The sequence below is a fragment of the Ovis canadensis genome, chromosome 12 (assembly GCF_042477335.2).
Source record: "Ovis canadensis isolate MfBH-ARS-UI-01 breed Bighorn chromosome 12, ARS-UI_OviCan_v2, whole genome shotgun sequence".
NCBI lineage: Eukaryota > Metazoa > Chordata > Mammalia > Artiodactyla > Bovidae > Ovis > Ovis canadensis.
In genome coordinates, this window is record NC_091256.1 from 72184233 (window position 1) to 72200919 (window position 16687).

At 57.2% G+C, this 16687-nt stretch overlaps 1 protein-coding gene across 2 annotated transcripts in view; it reads left to right on the plus strand.

Annotated features, from left to right (window-relative positions):
* QSOX1 (quiescin sulfhydryl oxidase 1) overlaps positions 1 to 16247 on the plus strand; it is a 41315-nt gene extending 25068 nt beyond the window's left edge. Inside the window, exons 7-13 of one of the 2 annotated variants that reach the window (XM_069544935.1) lie at positions 419 to 553; positions 2543 to 2672; positions 7453 to 7575; positions 8351 to 8498; positions 12055 to 12234; positions 14515 to 14738; positions 15574 to 16247. In XM_069544935.1, the coding sequence (XP_069401036.1) occupies positions 419 to 553; positions 2543 to 2672; positions 7453 to 7575; positions 8351 to 8498; positions 12055 to 12234; positions 14515 to 14738; positions 15574 to 15582 (949 nt within the window). In that variant the 3' untranslated portion in view covers positions 15583 to 16247. Of the gene's footprint in view, positions 1 to 418; positions 554 to 2542; positions 2673 to 7452; positions 7576 to 8350; positions 8499 to 12054; positions 12235 to 14514; positions 15399 to 15573 lie in introns of those variants that run through there. The other variant, XM_069544934.1, reaches the window with a different exon arrangement.
* Positions 16248 to 16687: the final 440 nt, after the last annotated feature.

A 16687-nucleotide genomic window follows, 5' to 3' on the forward strand; every position in this document is an offset into this window, starting at 1 on the left:
GTATCTTTGGTCTCTGGGGAGGATCATCAGACCCACCGTCCCAGTCTGCGGCCAGAAGTAGCACTCTCCCCAGAAGACCCACCTGCTCCCGAAAGTGCCCTGTCCCCTCCCCTGACTCCACCTCTCTGGGGCAGGTCGAGGAATTCACAGGCCCAGCCTCTTTCCCAGGTGGGATTTTGATTTCAGACTGGTGTTAAGCAAACTAGGCACAGCATGGCCAGTGAATAGAAAGGTTAATGTGAGGCAGGGATGCCTTGCTTTTGACCTCACTGAGAATAAGATCAAACCAAGTTCTACTATTTCTTGATAAACATTTTAGTCAGGGGAGCCATCGGCCTTCTCTCTTGTCATGAGTTAGCTCTGGGGTTTCACTCCTCCGAGCTCACTGCCTCTCCCCAGTGATTCCCTTCCCTCACAGGCTTACAGAATCCAGATCTTTCTATACCACATACCTGCGGAAGTTTTCCGGGACCACCAGGGGGGCTGTCCAGACCACAGCTGCGCCAGCCACCACCAGCGCCGTAGCTCCCACCGTGTGGAAGGTTGCAGATCGGTAAGGCCTCGCCTCATCCCTTCCCTTCCGCACCCTCTCCTCTGATCACAGCCTCCCTGGCCCACCCCTTCCTTCCACACGCTGTTCCTTGCCACAAGTCTGACTCTGGAGGGCTGGCCTTGGCCTTAGGGGGACCTGGGTTGCTGGCCACGCACTGGAGAGTCTTCCTGTTGGGGCAGCAGCATCTGATGACTGTGTTCTTCATGATGAAATGCATCCTTTCTGATGCCCTCATTCCTTAAGCTTAACTATATTCAAGACCAAGTAGAATCAGCTTGGGAGGATGATCTGCAGCCTCCAAAACAACTTCCCACCCAAGCAATTGTTTCTCCAACACAGATTTTTGGGTACCTGCTATGTGCTAGACACCAGGAATACCAATTGTGCAGGGCAGATATGGTTCCTGCCCAGAGATTACAGTCCCTTCACAGCATCCCTTCTAGGAAGGCACCTGACCTCAATTGAATGCCTCTGGGGTCAAGAAGCTCACTACTTTTCTTCAGGGTCGTCAGTATCTTTGTGCACAGCTGTAAGCACGAGGAAATAGTTCTTCCCTCTCAGCCTCTTCAGCCCCGCCCTGGGAGTAGAATTTCTGCCTTGGGCAGGAAGACAGGGCCGTGGATTCTTGCTCTGGCCCCCAGGAGTGTACCACATGGAAATGGCTGAGCAGGAAGCTCAGAGCTGAGTCCAGAGGGTGGTCTCCAGCAGGCCGCTGTACAAGAGAACACGGAGTGGGGTCATCAGATTCCAGGAAGGATTTTGCATCCCAGCATGAGGGACTCTAAGGTGGAAAGTGCTAATGGAGAGGTTTTTAGTAAATCAAGTGAGAAGGAACGAGAAAGTGAGAGTGATCATTGTAATTATTCAAATTGTAATTCTTCTGATCATTCAGATTGCTGTGATGGCTGGCACTTCTAGCCATATGTGCTGGGCTCTGCTGGTACTTCTGTCCATTAGCCCCTTTAATCGGGGGCCACTCCTTGACGCAGAACTCAGGCACGGAGAAGGAAACCGAGACTCCAGGACACAGAAAGGGAGCAGAGAGAGGGGACTTGGGCAGGAGGGTAAAGCGCAGGTGGCCACAGTGCCCACCCGTCAGCTGACCTTGCTGACTCCCCACCACCTCCGGAGGCAGGTAGGGCAGAAATTCATTTTACCTGTGAGATCACTGCGGCCAGAGAGGTGGGCTGAGTTGCCCAAGCTCCCAGGGCTAGCCCACCACAGAACAAGACCAGAACCCAGGGGTCAGGAGGAGAAGGTAAAGCAGCAGCCCGTCCTTCGGGGCCCTGGGCTCAGATCCCATGAGAGCAGTGATGGGCATGAGGTGGAGCAGCCAGCGTGGAGCCTGCAACCCTTCTCCCAGGGCTGGGGTCAGCCCAAGAGGTGTAAGATGGATCCCTGCCTGATGCCCACGGTCTGGCAGCTGCAAGAGCAGCAATCAAAATAACTGGAAGCCCCACTTCCCCATTTCCAAAACCCCATTCTCGGCCTTGGCAGGCAGCCAAACCCATGGCCTTTCGGAGGGCCTGGCTTCCCCAGAGCCTTGTTGTGTGGGTGCCCCGGGGGCCTACTCGCCTGTCCCTCGGAGTCTTTGTTCAGATCAGAGCATGAAGCTCAACGTTCTGCTTGTGGTCTTTTGTGAGTGCTAGGGGAGGTGGGGCTGTGGACCTGCAGGGGGAAGACCCCACTCTATGCCAGGAGCTACCGAGGGTTTTGTGTTTGTGCTTTTGTTTAATCCTCTCAGCAACCTACCTGTGAGCACGTTGTTACTATCCCAATCTTACAGAGGAGGAGTTGAGGCTCAGAGATGTTAAGTAATCCATTCAGGGTCACGCAGCTAGTTACTGGCAGAGCCAAACGCGAGCATGTGGGACTCTGTGACCATCGGGAGTGCCTCCTCTTCCCTCCCTCTGGCCCTGGGTGCTCCTCCTCCGCCCCTGCCCCACGGTTGTCACCCCTTTCTCTCCCTGGCTCCCTCTGTGTCCTCAGCTCCAAGATCTACACGGCTGACCTGGAATCAGCACTGCACTACATCCTCCGGATAGAAGTGGGCAAGTTCTCCGTCCTGGAGGGGCAGCGCCTGGTGGCCCTGAAAAAGTTCATGGCAGTGCTGGCCCAGGTGAGTGGGGCCCTGGGGCCTCTCATTCGGCAGCTCCACACGGGACCCATGTGCATCCCTGCAGGCCGGTGCTGTGCCTGCCTGGAGGAGTCAGCCCGGCCCCTTCCTCTGGAGCTCGTGGTTGGGTTCAGATCTTTGGACCCACCAGCCATCACAGTCCACCGTGGGCTGCTGCCCTGTGGCCCCCAGTCACGCGCCCCCCAGCCCCCCAGGACAACCTCCTTCCCCTGTGCAGGGAGGTAGGTGGGACATGGCACCAGATGCGCGGGGGATATTCCCATTTGCACACATCTGCCTGCCTGAGTCCTCCGCCTCAGGCCGAGCCTGGACTGTGGCCTCTCACTCCCTGTCGTGATCACTGGGAAAGGAGAAGCTGTGGACCCCACAGTGAAGGCATGAGGGCTTCTCTGAGTCTCTTCTTTCCCCTCTCAGACTCAGAGTTGGAGGGAGCTCCCTGGCTTTAGCCACGCCTTCCTCACTCCTCTGTAGTTTCCTGCCAGCGTGGCTCCTCCGCGTTAGTAGCCATGTACGTGCAGCTCCTACTTACGGAGGACCTGATGTGTGTCAGGGATTTAATCCTCTCAGTCTCGCTTCAGGGTGGTGAGTACTACCCCACTTAGGAGGTGCAGGTTACCCAAGTGACCTGCCTTAGGCTTCCCGGGAGGAGGTGTCATGGCCAGGGTTTGAACTGAGGTTCCAGGTTCAGTCCCCTGGAGGAGGAAATGACAACCCACTCCAGTATTCTTGCCTGGAGAATCCCATGGACAGAGGAGCCTGGCAGGTTATAGTCCACAAGGTCACAAAGAATTGGACATGACTGAGCAACTAAGCAGAGCACAGCACAGCTAATCTAAGCTGGCTTCCCTGATGGCTCAGATGGTAAAGAATCTGCCTGCCAATGCAAGAGACCGGGGTTTGACTCCTGGGTTGGGAGGATCCCCTGGAGGAGGAAATGGAAACCCACTCAGTATTCTTGCCTGGAGAAATCCTATGGACAGAGGAGCCTGGTGGACTACAGTCCATGGTGTTGCAACACACACACACACACCCACACACCCACCCACCCTCTCCAGGTTTAGAGCTGGGCCCTTTCTCTGCCATACTTCACAGACACACACACACACACACACACACACACACCCTCTCCAGGTTTAGAGCTGGGCCCTTTCTCTGCCATGCTACACACACACACCCACACACACACACACCCTCTCCAGGTTTAGAGCTGGGCCCTTTCTCTGCCATGCTACACACACACACACACACACACACACACACACACCCTCTCCAGGTTTAGAACACACACACCCCCTCTCCAGGTTTAGAACACACACACACACCCTCTCCAGGTTTAGAGCTGGGCCCTTTCTCTGCCATGCTACACACACACACACACACACACACACACACACACACACCCCCACCCACCCACCTACCCACCTACCCACCCTCTCCAGGTTTAGAGCTGGGCCCTTTCTCTGCCATACTTCACAGACACACACACACACAGACACACACACACACACACACACACCCTCTCCAGGTTTAGAGCTGGGCCCTTTCTCTGCCATACTTCACACACACACACACACACACACACACACACACCCTCTCCAGGTTTAGAACATACACACACACCCTCTCCAGGTTTAGAACACACACACACCCTCTCCAGGTTTAGAACACACACACACACCCTCTCCAGGTTTAGAGTGGGGCCCTTTCTCTGCCATGCTATACACACACACCCACACACACACCCTCTCCAGGTTTAGAGCTGGGCCCTTTCTCTGCCATGCTCCTTCCTCGTCTCTGAAGATGAGATGCCGGCTGCCTCCTCTCTCTGCACCTGCTGCCTCCTCCCTCCCTGCATCCTTCTCTGTGGCTCCAGGCCCCCTGCCAGCACTGCCCTACTTAAATCCCAAGGCTCTGGCTGCCCAGGATGCTGAGTCAGATGCGGGCTCCATCCCCTTCAGAGGCTGATTGCTGACTCAGCCGCCCTCGCCCTGGGGGGCAGGTCTGAGCCCCTCCTTCTGGTGCAGATCTGGGGCGGCTGGGGCTCCCTCTGGGGGTGGTCTGTACCTCTCCCTCGGAAACTGCTGCCTGCCTAGCCCCTGGTCCTGCCTCACCAATCCTGGCCTCCTGGTCTACTTGGCTTGGTGATGGGCAGGTGTGGTTACACCAAGGACCCTGGGAGGTGGTGAGTGCTCACCACCATGCTGTTCCAATCTCAGCTGAGACAGCCTTCGGCCCCTCTCAGTTGTCCCATGCAGACCAGGCCCCTGTTCTTCAGCCCCATCTGATAATAGAGCCTTTCCCCACCAGCCCTGTGAGCCGCTTGGTCCTCACGTGGCTGAGGCCCGGGGTGGCTGGCCCAGAGAATCAGGAGAGGGGAGAAATCCTGGAGTAGTTCTGTATCTTCCTGCTCAACACATGAGGAGGGGCAGCCAGGAAGCTGGGAGGGACCCCCTCACCCCACAGGCCAGTCCTCTCGGAAGGACTCTTCCCAGGGGGGCTGTCAACTGAGTGCTGCTTGCGTCTCTCAGCTGGACTCAGAGCTGCTTTTGGTTTGCGCCCCCCACCCCCGTGTGAGGGAAAAGAACTCGACCCAGGAAAGTCCTGACCAGGCAGAGGCTTAAGTGCTGCCCACCGAGCTTCTGCCCTCAGCAGTGCTGGAACTGAGTTTGGGGTGAAGTCCTCCCTGCTGGAAGACACGCCCCTCCGAGGGGAGAGGGCTGGCCCTGGGGCAGAGGCAGACTCGAGGTAGGAGCCGTGGGCCAGAGGGCACGGGCTTGGAGGCCTCTGTTTGAGCCTAGCAGCACAGCCCCTGAGACTGTAGGGACTTCTGGCCCTACCCTGGTTGTGTAGTTGCTTCTTCCTGAGTAGCAGTAATAGGAGCAGCTACTCATTTGAAAAGACCCTGATGCTGGGAAAGATTGAAGGCAGGAGGAGAAGGGGGTGACAGAGGATGAGATGGTTGGATGGCATCACCAACTCAATGGAGATGAGTTTGAGTAGACTCTGGGAGTGATGGACAGGGATGCCTGGCGTGCTGTGGTCCATGGGGTCGCTCAGAGTTGGACATGACTGAGTGACTGGACTGAACTGAACTGAACTGAACCATTCCTTGAGGGGATTCCCAGGTGGTGCTAGAGACTTAGGTCTCTGCATTGGGAAGATTCCCTTCGAGTAGGAAATGGCCACCCACTACCAGTACTCTTGCCTGCAAAATTCCATGGACAGAGGAACCTGGTGGGCGACAGTCTATGGGGTCACATAGAGTCGGACATGACTGAGCGCGCACACACACACACCATTCCTTGGCCTCTGACGAGGTGTCAGACTCTGAAGAGTGCTCCTTTGTGTTGTAGCTTATCTGTATTTCTCAGAACGAAACTCCACGGGTGGGTTCTAGCGTCGCTGCATCACATGCGTGTGTGAGCTAACCGGCACCCTTGCCCACTGCGTGCCTGGGGCACCGAAGAAAGCCTGGGGGGCACAGAGCTCCCTCCGCCTGCGCAGCCTTGGGGACCTGTCGGCTGTGGGTTGGCCCTGCAGCGCAGCAGGGATCTCCCTGCTCCCTCATGGAAGCGGCTGGCAGGACTGGCCACTAGGTGGCATGTGGTCACCAGAGTTTCCCTGCTCCCAGCACAGGGTGACTCCCTGCGGTCCAGAGCCCCTTAATTCATCCTCCCTCATGACACCGTGGCCTTAGAGGGCATCCTCTTTCCTAATCAGGACAGCGGGTGAAGGTCAGTGAGGAAACGCTGACTTGAAACTGTAAATTTGTGTTGAGAACCCAGAGGCCAGTGTGAGCTGACCAAGAGGCAGCGTGTCAAAGCACAGGATTCTTTCTGGCCATTTCTCCCGCTGGGGGACAGTGTCCTGCCTGGAGGTTTGATAAGAACATGCCATGACTCCCTCAGAGGACTGGATCCCTTGGCAGGTTTTTCTGTTTAGGGATCATTCCTGTCTTCAGCTTCCTTCTTCTTACAAATGTTTCTCTGTGCTCTTGTCCCCCAAGTTTACCTATAGTCCTCCTGACCTTCTTGATGATTTTTCTGACCTGCTCTGCTGCTGCAGCCCCCTCTCTCCTCCCCCACCCCGGGCATGCTTGTGCGTGTACCCATACGTGCGCACACACACACACACACACAACACAGCCGTCCTCCTCCCTGGAGTCCTTGTGGTTTTAAAGTGCTGATACTAATCAGATTTGAGTTGACTTATCTTCAGAGTAGCTTTTCCTGCTCCTCAGAGACTACGGGGAGTTCCCATCAAGATCTGGACCTCCTGGTCGCCACTGGCAGCCCATGGAATACAAATGAAAGGCCATTTGCCAGCCCAGCCCAGCTGGTCAGTTCGCTGATCAGCTGCTCTATCAGAAGATTACCTGAACAGAGGCCTGTCTGGCCCAGGGGTCCCAGCCGCCCTGGGCAGTGACACAGGTGCTCGGCTTCCCCCCCAGTGGGCATGTAGTCAGGGCTCAGAGCCCCAGCCTGCAGCCTGGAGTGGGGGTGGCCTTGAGGGCCCAGCCCCACTGAATGCCTCTGCCCAGCCCTCCGCCTCACCTTCGCAGGTGTCCCAGGGCAAAGGTAGTGAGTGAGGAGCCCACATTTGGGTGTTTTCTTTTCTTCTCACATTTGGGCCTTAGGATGTTTTCCTGGTGCTTTTGGAACATTCCAGAACATACCTCAGCCCCCTTCCGCCCACCCCTACTGCCCTCCCCAGGGGAACTCCCGGGGAATTGCTTCTCACTCTCCACTTATCGCTTCCATAGTACTTCCGTGGCCGGCCCTTAGTCCAGAACTTCCTGCACTCCGTGAACGACTGGCTCAAGAAGCAGCAGAGAAAGAAAATTCCCTACGGTTTCTTTAAAAATGCGCTGGACAGCAGGAAGGAGGTGAGTCTGGGAGGCAAAGAAGCTCTCCTCCATGTTCCATATCTATGGGAGCAGAAGGGGTCCACCTTGTCCCTTCTGACCTCCTCACCAATCCGCATTTAGGAAGGAGGCCGTGATCTTGGTTGAGTCCTTGTGTTGGTCACAAGTGAACCGCCATCTGTTGAGCTCTATCTCTCCAGACCTCACTTAATCCTCACAACATTAGTGGAAGGCAGATACTGTTCCCACTGGGCAGATGAAGAAGCAGAGGTCAAGTAACTCTGTGTGTGTCTAAGGCCACACAGCCAGTAAGCAGTTAAGCTGGACTTTAGAGCTGGTTGTGAGACTCCCCTGGTGGGAGAGCTTTTTAACCACAGCCCTCTGTTGCCTGCCGGGCTCCTCAGCGCAGCTTCTCTCCAGGGGCGCTTTCTGGGCTCCTGGGATCACCGCTGTTTGCACAGGTGGGCACGTCAGCCAGCAGAGGTGCAGAGCCTCACAGACGTGTGGTGGGGGGCGGCATGCCTGCAGGACCCTTGGGAATGAACCGCTCATTCTGCAGGGGGGGAGGTTGAGGCTAGGGGAGGGACGTGACTTGGTCTGAGTCACAGTCTCAGCCCTCCTGCTTGTTTGATGGGTGTCACCAGTGGAAGGGAAACGCCCACCTCGAGGTGACAGACTGAGAAAGGGACCGTTTGTGTCAAGGCTGCACGCAGACCTGGAGTCTCCTGCAAGCTGCTCTCCCCACGCAGTTCCTGTTTTCTCCGCACGTGCGCTCACCCTCCTGTGTGTCCCCTAGGGCGCTGTGATCGCGGAGAAGGTGAACTGGGTGGGCTGCCAGGGCAGTGAGCCGCATTTCAGGGGCTTTCCCTGCTCCCTGTGGATCCTGTTCCACTTCCTGACCGTGCAGGCAGCTCAGGAAGGTGTAGACCATTCTCAGGAAAGAGGTGAGTGGAGGCCCGGGCACCCCTGTGCCTCAGCCCACCCCATCCCGCCCTCTGCTGGCGCCCCTGCAGGCCTGAACTTAGGGGAGTCTGCGTTTGCAGCCAGGGACACGTGATCAGTATGGACCCAGAGCAGGAGGGCCTGGAGGCCGCTCTGTCCTGCCGCTCCATCCTGCTCATGGCCCCCAGGGTGGTGCCTCACAAACTCAGGGGTGTGAGGCTGCTCCCTGGTTTTCTCAAAGCCACAAGCTTGCTTTATGATCTAGTTCTGTTTTTTATACTCCCATAAAGAAAAAAATCTCTGTCTTCTTCACAATTTATGCAGCTAATACCGTGGGCTCTGAACAACTTTACTGTATTTTCCCCTGAAAAAATCATTTTCTAGGGGAAGCCGGGGAAACCTTGCCCCCTTTGCCCTGTTCTGTACCCAAAACAACTGCTCTCCATCACTCACCCTGCCCCTCAGCCACATGAAACGGCTGAATGGGTGGGCACCCAGTTCAGCTCCTGTTCACTGAAGGACCAGGCTCACGCAGGCCCTGGCCCAGCCTGGAGCACGCAAAGGTGGGAGAGACATGCCTGCGCCCAGTGGACTGTGAGGCAGGTGGGCACAGGGCTGACAGGCCGTGTGCCAGGCCCCAGGGGCAACAGGGAGAGGAGGAGGCGCGGGGGTGGGGGAGCGAGGGAGTGCTCCACGATGTTGGGAAGGGCAGGAGGAGGTCAGTGAGGGGGAAGACGGACCGGAGTCCCGGATGGAGGAGATGGCCTGTGCAGAGACAGAGGGAACTGGAGGAGCGGCCAGGCGTGCGGACAGCCAGCCGGCCTATCAGCCACAATTTGCAGAGTGTCTCTGAAGAGCCAGCCCCATGCTAGGGGTCAGGTATAGCAGTGCTTGCAGCAAGACATCCCTGCCTCGAGGGGACAATATTCCAGTGGCAGGAGACAGACAGTAGACACACAGGTAGATCACTTCAGCTGTGATGGTGAGTCTGTGAGGAAGACAGAGCCCGTGGTGGGGTGAGAGGCTGAGGAGGGGTTGCGTGTTCAGACAGGCTGGCTGGCTGGGGCAGGCTCCTCTGAGGAGGGGCCCAGTGCTGAGACCTGCTTGGTGAGAGGGAAGCAGTGGTGGGATGTCTGGGACGGGAGCCCCCCTGGGCTGCCTGAATCTGCTCAGCCTGCCACAACGAGCGGCTACGCACTGGGCCTTAAACAACAGAAACGTGTCTGCTCACGTTCTGGAAGCTGGAAGTCCATGATGAAGGCATTGGCAGGGTGCGTTTCACAGAGGCCTCTCCTTGGTTTTGTAGATGGCCATCATCTCCCTGGGTCGTCACATGGTCCTCCCTGTGGGTGTTCCTGGCTGTGTCCAAATGTCCCCTTGTTACAAGGACACCAGTCATATTGCAGTAGGATGCACCCCAGGGACCTCATTCTCACCTAATCACCTTTTTAAAGATGCTGTGTCCAAACACAGTCACATTCTGAAGGACTGGCTTTAGGACTACAGCATAAAAACTTTAGAGGACACAGTTCAGTCCATAACACAGGTCAAGGACTGGAAAGAGCAGGAAACAAGTCAGGCGTGTTTGCAGCCCCAGAGGGGGCCAGGAGGGGGCTGCAGGAGAAGAGGTGGGCAATTGGAGGTCCTGGGGAGGGAGGGAATTGGATTTCAGTCCCTGCATTATGAGAATCTACTGGAGACCTTTGGCAGGGGAGGGATGCGCATGATCGATGCTTTAGAGAGAGGACTGGGTGGAGGACTTTAGAGCAGGACAGGGTAGAAGCAGGGCAGCCAATTAGGATGTGGTAGAACTTGTCCAGGAGAGGCGGTGGCAGCTCGCGCTGGAGTTGTTAGGTGAGCATGTGTAAGAAGGGCAGATTTGGGTATGTTTTAAAGGCAGAGCTGATATGACTCAATGAGGTGGATAAAGAATGTGCGGGATGAAGGACTTTGGTCGGACCCTGGACTTGGGCCTGAACGTCTGGTGGATGATGGTTCTATGAGCCAAGAAGTGGGAAGGCTCGGGGGTGGTAGTAGATGGGGAGAGGGCACACAGAACCGTGTGCATCTGTGGAATCTCTGAACGGAGATGCAGACAGTCACACCCATAGTTCCGGGGCGAGGTCCATGACAGAGACACACACCTTGTGGTCGGCAGCATGTAGATGGCAGTTAAAACCTGGGGACTGGATGAATGCGTTAGCGGGTGGGCAGAGAAGAGTGCAAATAGGCCCGAGTTCTGGGGCATTCAGCTTCCAGACCTCTGCTCGGTGGAGAGCAGGGGCCAGCAAAGGAGACTAAGAAAGAGCCGCCATTGCAATTTCAAGAAGGCCCCCAGCATAAAGAGTTTCGAGAGAGAGGACCTGGCTGAATGGATGGTGCTGTGCTGGAGGAGGTGGTACAAAGGGAGGACCTCGCTGGCAAGAGCCATTTCAGGGGTTTAGTGGAAGAGCCAGGGAGAAGTTGGAGGTACTGGGGGAGTGATTGGAGTATGACCCCGGTCAGAGAGAAATTTCTTTATTGTAGTTATTTTTTCCTGCCGGAAGGAGCCCATACAAGGAGGAAATGGATGATGTCATAGCAAATGAAAATATGGACAAGAGTGAAATCTTGGAGAAGGCAAGAGGGGTGAGATATAGAGCATGAGGGCAGGCGAAAGGAGCGATGGGGGTGGATGCCGGAGCTGAGAGGACTGAGGAGGTGAGAGGCAAGGCACAGCTTGGTGTGGACACTGAAGTTGCTAAAACCAAGGGTCCGGGGAGTGGTGATGAGCAGGACAGAGAACAGGGTGCTGCAGTCCCAGTGGGTGGAGGGGTGGGACTGGGAGACAGGCTTTTAAAGGTCTGGGGGTTCACTGCAGGAAGGAGACAGAGTCTGGATGCAGCCAGCAGCAGGGAGGGTCCTTCCACCACCTCCAGCCCTGAGGTGTGTGGAGTGTGGAAGACAGAGGGGTTCAAGAAGGGCAGGTCTGGGGGCAGTGGTATCTTCAGGGAGGAGCCCATGTCGGAGCAAGAAGAGGCTCAGAGCCTGTGATGCTGCCAGTCCAGAGAGCCCAGGGGGAGGGCATGAGGGGGCTGAGCGAGATGGAGACAAATTAGGGGATGTGCAGAGCCCGATCAGGATGCGCTCTGGGTGTGTAGAGCCTGAGGCAATGGAGAGCAGGTCACGAGAGGAAGCCTGAAGCAGGAGGGGCAGGGTAGGGACCCACAGGTCGGGTGGTGGGAGCTCCAGCCCCTGCCTAACTCTGCCACATCTCTAGGAGCCTGAGTGTCCTGATGATGAGTTTGGACTTATCCTAAGTGTCAGAAAGTGATGAGGGCCTGGATAAGAGGCAGACAAGGGAGACTGAGCTTTGAGAGTCTGGGGGAGAGATGGAGTCAGAGCCGTGACCACCCCTGGAAGGTGAAGTAGGCAAAGAGACCAGTCCCCGCATCAGCTGGGCCCAGTGTGTGTGCCCTATGCAGGCCATGGTGGGCCTGTGATGGGGCTGCTGGTAGGGTAGGCAGGGCCAAGCAACCTGCAGGGCCCCCAGTGACTGACGTCTCCTCTTCCCTGTAGCCAAGGCCCAGGAGGTCCTCCAAGCCATCCGGGGCTACGTCCGCTTCTTCTTCGGCTGCCGAGAGTGCGCTGGCCACTTTGAGCAGATGGCCTCTCGCTCCATGCACCGGGTGGGGAGTCTGAACAGCGCCGTCCTTTGGTTCTGGTCCAGCCACAACAAGGTCAATGCTCGCCTTGCAGGTAAGGAAGGGCCACCTCCAAGGCTGGAGTCACCTGCAGAGGGAAGGTGAGGTGGGGCAACTTGGGAGTCTTGGACCAGAGGCAGGAGACGGGACCCTGACTGCCCCCCTAGGTGACACTCCCATGTGTCACGGTGCTACTTAACACCCGGAGCCCCTTCACGGGCTCTCCCAGCCCTGCTGATGTACGCCAGCATCACTAGACCTATTTTCCAGATGAGGAGACTGAGGTTTCGGCCTCTGAGATCCTGGGCCTCCAGTGCCGTTGCTTTCTCTCTGCCCAGCACCACGGCCACTCCCTCTGGCCCGCTGGGGTCCCTTTTCCTGGCTTCCCTGTTCTGCTTTCTGGCTATTGACACCATTCTCAAACCAATAAAGAGAAAAGAGCTGGGTTTTTCCACCCCCCTGGGAGAGGTCTAATGATAAAACATGCTTGAGAAGAAAAACCATCCTGGAAGCCAAGGACCGATTCTCACAGGAGGAGGCCTTGTCTTCTGCATTTCCCTTGTTTACAGTGTTTTCTATTCCCCCGTGTTAAGGAGTCTGATGGGTCCCGAAGACAAAAGCATTAAACTCCAGGGGTGACCAGCAGCCATCTGTGGATGGAAGCCTGGGCTGCTCTGCGGGCAAAGAGGAAGTGCGATTGGCTGGGACAGACCTCCCAGGGGTGGGAGGCGGGGGAGAAGGCCTAGGGCAGGCCGAGGTTAAAGGAGCCAGTGGAGCAGGTGGCGTGCAGGCGGCTGCCCTTGTCTGAATCTCCTGGGGCCTCCTGGGGGACTTCTAAAGAAGACACGTGCCATCTCTCCTCCCACCCCTTCTCTCCCTGCCCCGCCCCTGCCACCAAAAGCTCATCTGAGCCTCCAGCCTCGTGTGACCTGCAGGCTCCTGGGCTTTCCCAGGGGCCCAGCTGCTGCTGGAGGGCCAGGAAGTCAGTGCCCTTTCTCTCTCTAGGACTGCCCTTTCAGATCAGCCAGTAACAGTAATGAGCAGGTGCGAATGGAGTGCTCACTTTGCAAGGTCTGCTCGCTATCACTTCTCACTGAACCCCTGGAATCTCCATGTTGCTCCCTCCCCAAACATAACCATTCTGATTTTTACATCACTTGCTGCTGCTGCTTCATTCTGTCCAACCACTTTTTTTTCCCCCTATTAAACCTTTTAGGAGAGGTGCCTCCTCCAAGAAAGATGGGCTGATTGCCATTCCCTAGGTGACCCTGGGCAAGGGGCCGGTGGCAGGCCCTCTGGGGCTCAGCCTGGGGCTCTGCCCACAGAGCTGGCCCCGCCTGGGGCCCCAGCAGCCTGGCAGGAAGGGCAACTTCCTGTCTCTCTCCTGAGTGTCCTTTCCCCCATCCAGGCACCCAGCCCTTGGGACCCACCTAAGGAGGAAATTTCACTGTGCTCTGTTGAGTTGCCCAGTTGTGTCTGACTCTTTGCAACCCCATGGACTGTAGTCCGCCAGGCTCCTCTGTCCATGGGTATTTTCCAGGCATGAATACTGGAGCGGGTTGCCATGCCCTCCTTCAGGGGGTCTTCCCAACCTGGGTTTGACCCAGGATCAAACCCAGGTCTCCTGCATTGCAGGCAGATTCTTTACCATCTGAGCCACTAGGGAAGCCCAAGAATACTGGAGTAGGTAGCCTGTCCCTTCTCCAGGGGATCTTCCTGACCTAGGAATCGAACCGGGCTCTCCTGCATTGCAGACGGATTCTTTACCAGCTGAGCTACCAGGGAAGCCCAGCGTTCCACTACCTGCTACCTACCCCAGAGGGCTGCAGGGGGTGCAGGAGAAGCCTCAAAACTACCATGTGCCTTGAACTCTTGCTTTAAAAACATTACAAAAAGAATGTATCTTTACTCCTGTAAAATTTGGGAACTTTCAGAAAAATGCAAAGACGGTTAATGCTAATGGACCTACCAAAGCCTGCCAGACAGATCATTCTGTGTCTTCTCGCCCTTTCCCTTGTCTGGCCCGTGGGTACAAACCAGCAGCGAAGGTGACAGAGACAGTGGGTTAACACGGGGAAGTGGCTGGAGGAGAAACTGGCGTGGTGGGGGTGGGGAGGAACCTCCTTGTCCAGACAGGCACTACTGTTGGCGCCGCTGTGGGCCAGGCCCTGTGCTGGGTCTGTTATCTGCCCTCTCGCATGCATATCCTTTCCCGGGGCAGCGGTGCCCGCTTTGTGCGGATGAGGGAGCTGGCATCGTGAATGGAAGGGTGAGATCTGGGTTTCTGGGTGTCCAGCGTGTCACAGGCAGCCTGTGTGTGTGCTTCTCTCCCTAGGCGCCCCCAGCGAGGACCCCCAGTTCCCCAAGGTGCAGTGGCCGCCCCGTGAGCTCTGTTCTGCCTGCCACAATGAACTCCGGGGCGCGCCTGTTTGGGACCTGGACAACGTCCTCAACTTCTTGAAGACCCACTTCTCCCCAAGCAACACCGTCCTAGACCTTCCTTCAGCTGGGCCAGGCCCCCGGAGGGGTGCAGAGAGGATGGCAGTCATCCCAAAACAGGTGGAGCTGGAGCTGGCAGCCGGAAATGTTACCCTGGCCCCTGAGAAGGCTGAGATCCCGGTGGGCTCAGGGATAAAGGCCCCTGGAGCCTCCATCCCAGTGGCAGGACTTGGGGCAAGTCACCCCAAGATGCAGGCTGGCCTCGGTGCGGCCACAGATGAGCCAGACCCGGGCGCTCCTGAGCACGCAGTGGAGCTTCAGAGGGACAAGCTGGAGCAGCCAGAGGGGGAGCAGCGCCTGAGCAGGAGAGACACAGGAGCCGTGCTGTTGGCCGAGTTCCTGGCCGGGAGGAACCTCCCCGGAGGCCCTTCAGAGCTGGGCCGAGTGGGCCGCAGCTCCCAGCAGCTGGCGGGCATCCCTGATGGGGAGCCCGAGGCTGGGGCCGGGCAGGGCCAGGCCCAGTGGCTGCAGATGCTGGGTGGGAACTTCTCCCACCTGGACATTAGCCTCTGCGTGGGGCTCTACTCCCTGTCCTTCATGGGCCTGCTGGCCGTGTACACCTACTTCCGGGCCAGGATAAGGGCTCTGAAGGGCTATACCAGCCTCCCCGCTGCCTGAACTGTCCAACCCGGGAGAGGGGCAGGATAGGAAGCTGCCGTCCGTGGGTTCTTCCAGCCCTCTCTGCCTCCCTCCCCTTGTTCCTTGTCCAGGGACACCCAGCAAAACCAATGGCTGAGGTGAAACCTCCCTGGGGCTTCTGGAAAGGGATGGTCCATAGACAGGGAGACGTACAGAGGGCCTGGGTTCATCTGCCAGCACAGGCAAGGGCAGCCTTGGGCAGCGGGGTCGGGAGGCTCTGTCCCTGGCCTCTCAGCGCCAAATTCCTCTTTTTCAGCTTATTTGAAGTCCTGCCTCATTCTCCCTGAAGCTTCAGTGTTTCCCGCTTGGTGTTGGCCCTAAACTGGGGCCAATGAGGCTGCAGTGTCCAAGGTTTCCCCTCTCCAGAGGAGGGGCCCCGGGACTGGAGTGGACCCCCTCCCTGCTTCCCAGGACTCCGTCCGTCCTGCTGCAAAGAGCCCTTTGCGCCAGAGAAGGAAGGACTGCCTGTGGCCCTCTGTGCCTGCCCGTCCTCCAGCCCCTCAGACCCTCCCCCCGGCCCCCGGGTGGGGTTTGGCTTTGGAAGCTTCTGGAAATCCTGTTGTTCTCCCAGGTGAGGTCTTTGGGAGGAGTGCCTCTGGCTGGCTCCCTTGCCAAACCTTGGGTGCAGGAGGAACACAGGCTGGAGCCGGTGTGTGACGGTACTGGGCTGGGGTGTGGGGTTTACGGAGGGCTATCTGGGTCTCTAGTGCCTTAGCTGTGAGAGGGCCAGTGAAGCCTTTGCTCTGAATGTGCTTCCCGCATCGGGTTCAACCCATCTCTCCGATCTGGGTCTTCTGTCTTTTGATTTTAGTCTCCAAAATAGATGCTAATCTATGACTGAGGGGCGGGAGCTGAAGCGACCGCAGGCTTGATTCCCACTCCCCTCCACTGTTAGCGGGGGCTGTGGAATAAATTATTTTGTTAAGGCAAGCACCGGTGTGTTCTTTAACTTGCTACTAGCGTCCAGGTCTGGACTGCTTTTGACTCGCTCAGTCGTGTCCAGCTCTTGTGACCCCATGAACTGTAGCCCATCAGTCTCCTCTGTCTGTGGGATTTCCCAGGCAAGAATACTGGAGTGGGTTCCCATTTCCTCCTCCAAGGTATCTTCCCAACCCCAGGGACCGAACCCGTGTTTCCTGCCTTGGCAGACGTATTCTTTACCGCTGGGCCGCCCAGGGAAGCCCATCCAGGTCTGGAGAGAATATGCAAAACCCAGCCTCATCTGGGATCCAGTCACTTCATGGGGGATCAAGGGGCCTTGTTACAGCCCCTCACTCCTGGACGGGCCATCCCCCACTGCCCACAGAGCTCTCTGTGCCCGGAGCCCCTCAATACCACCTCCTCCCCACTCTCCTAGGGAGCCCCTGGCT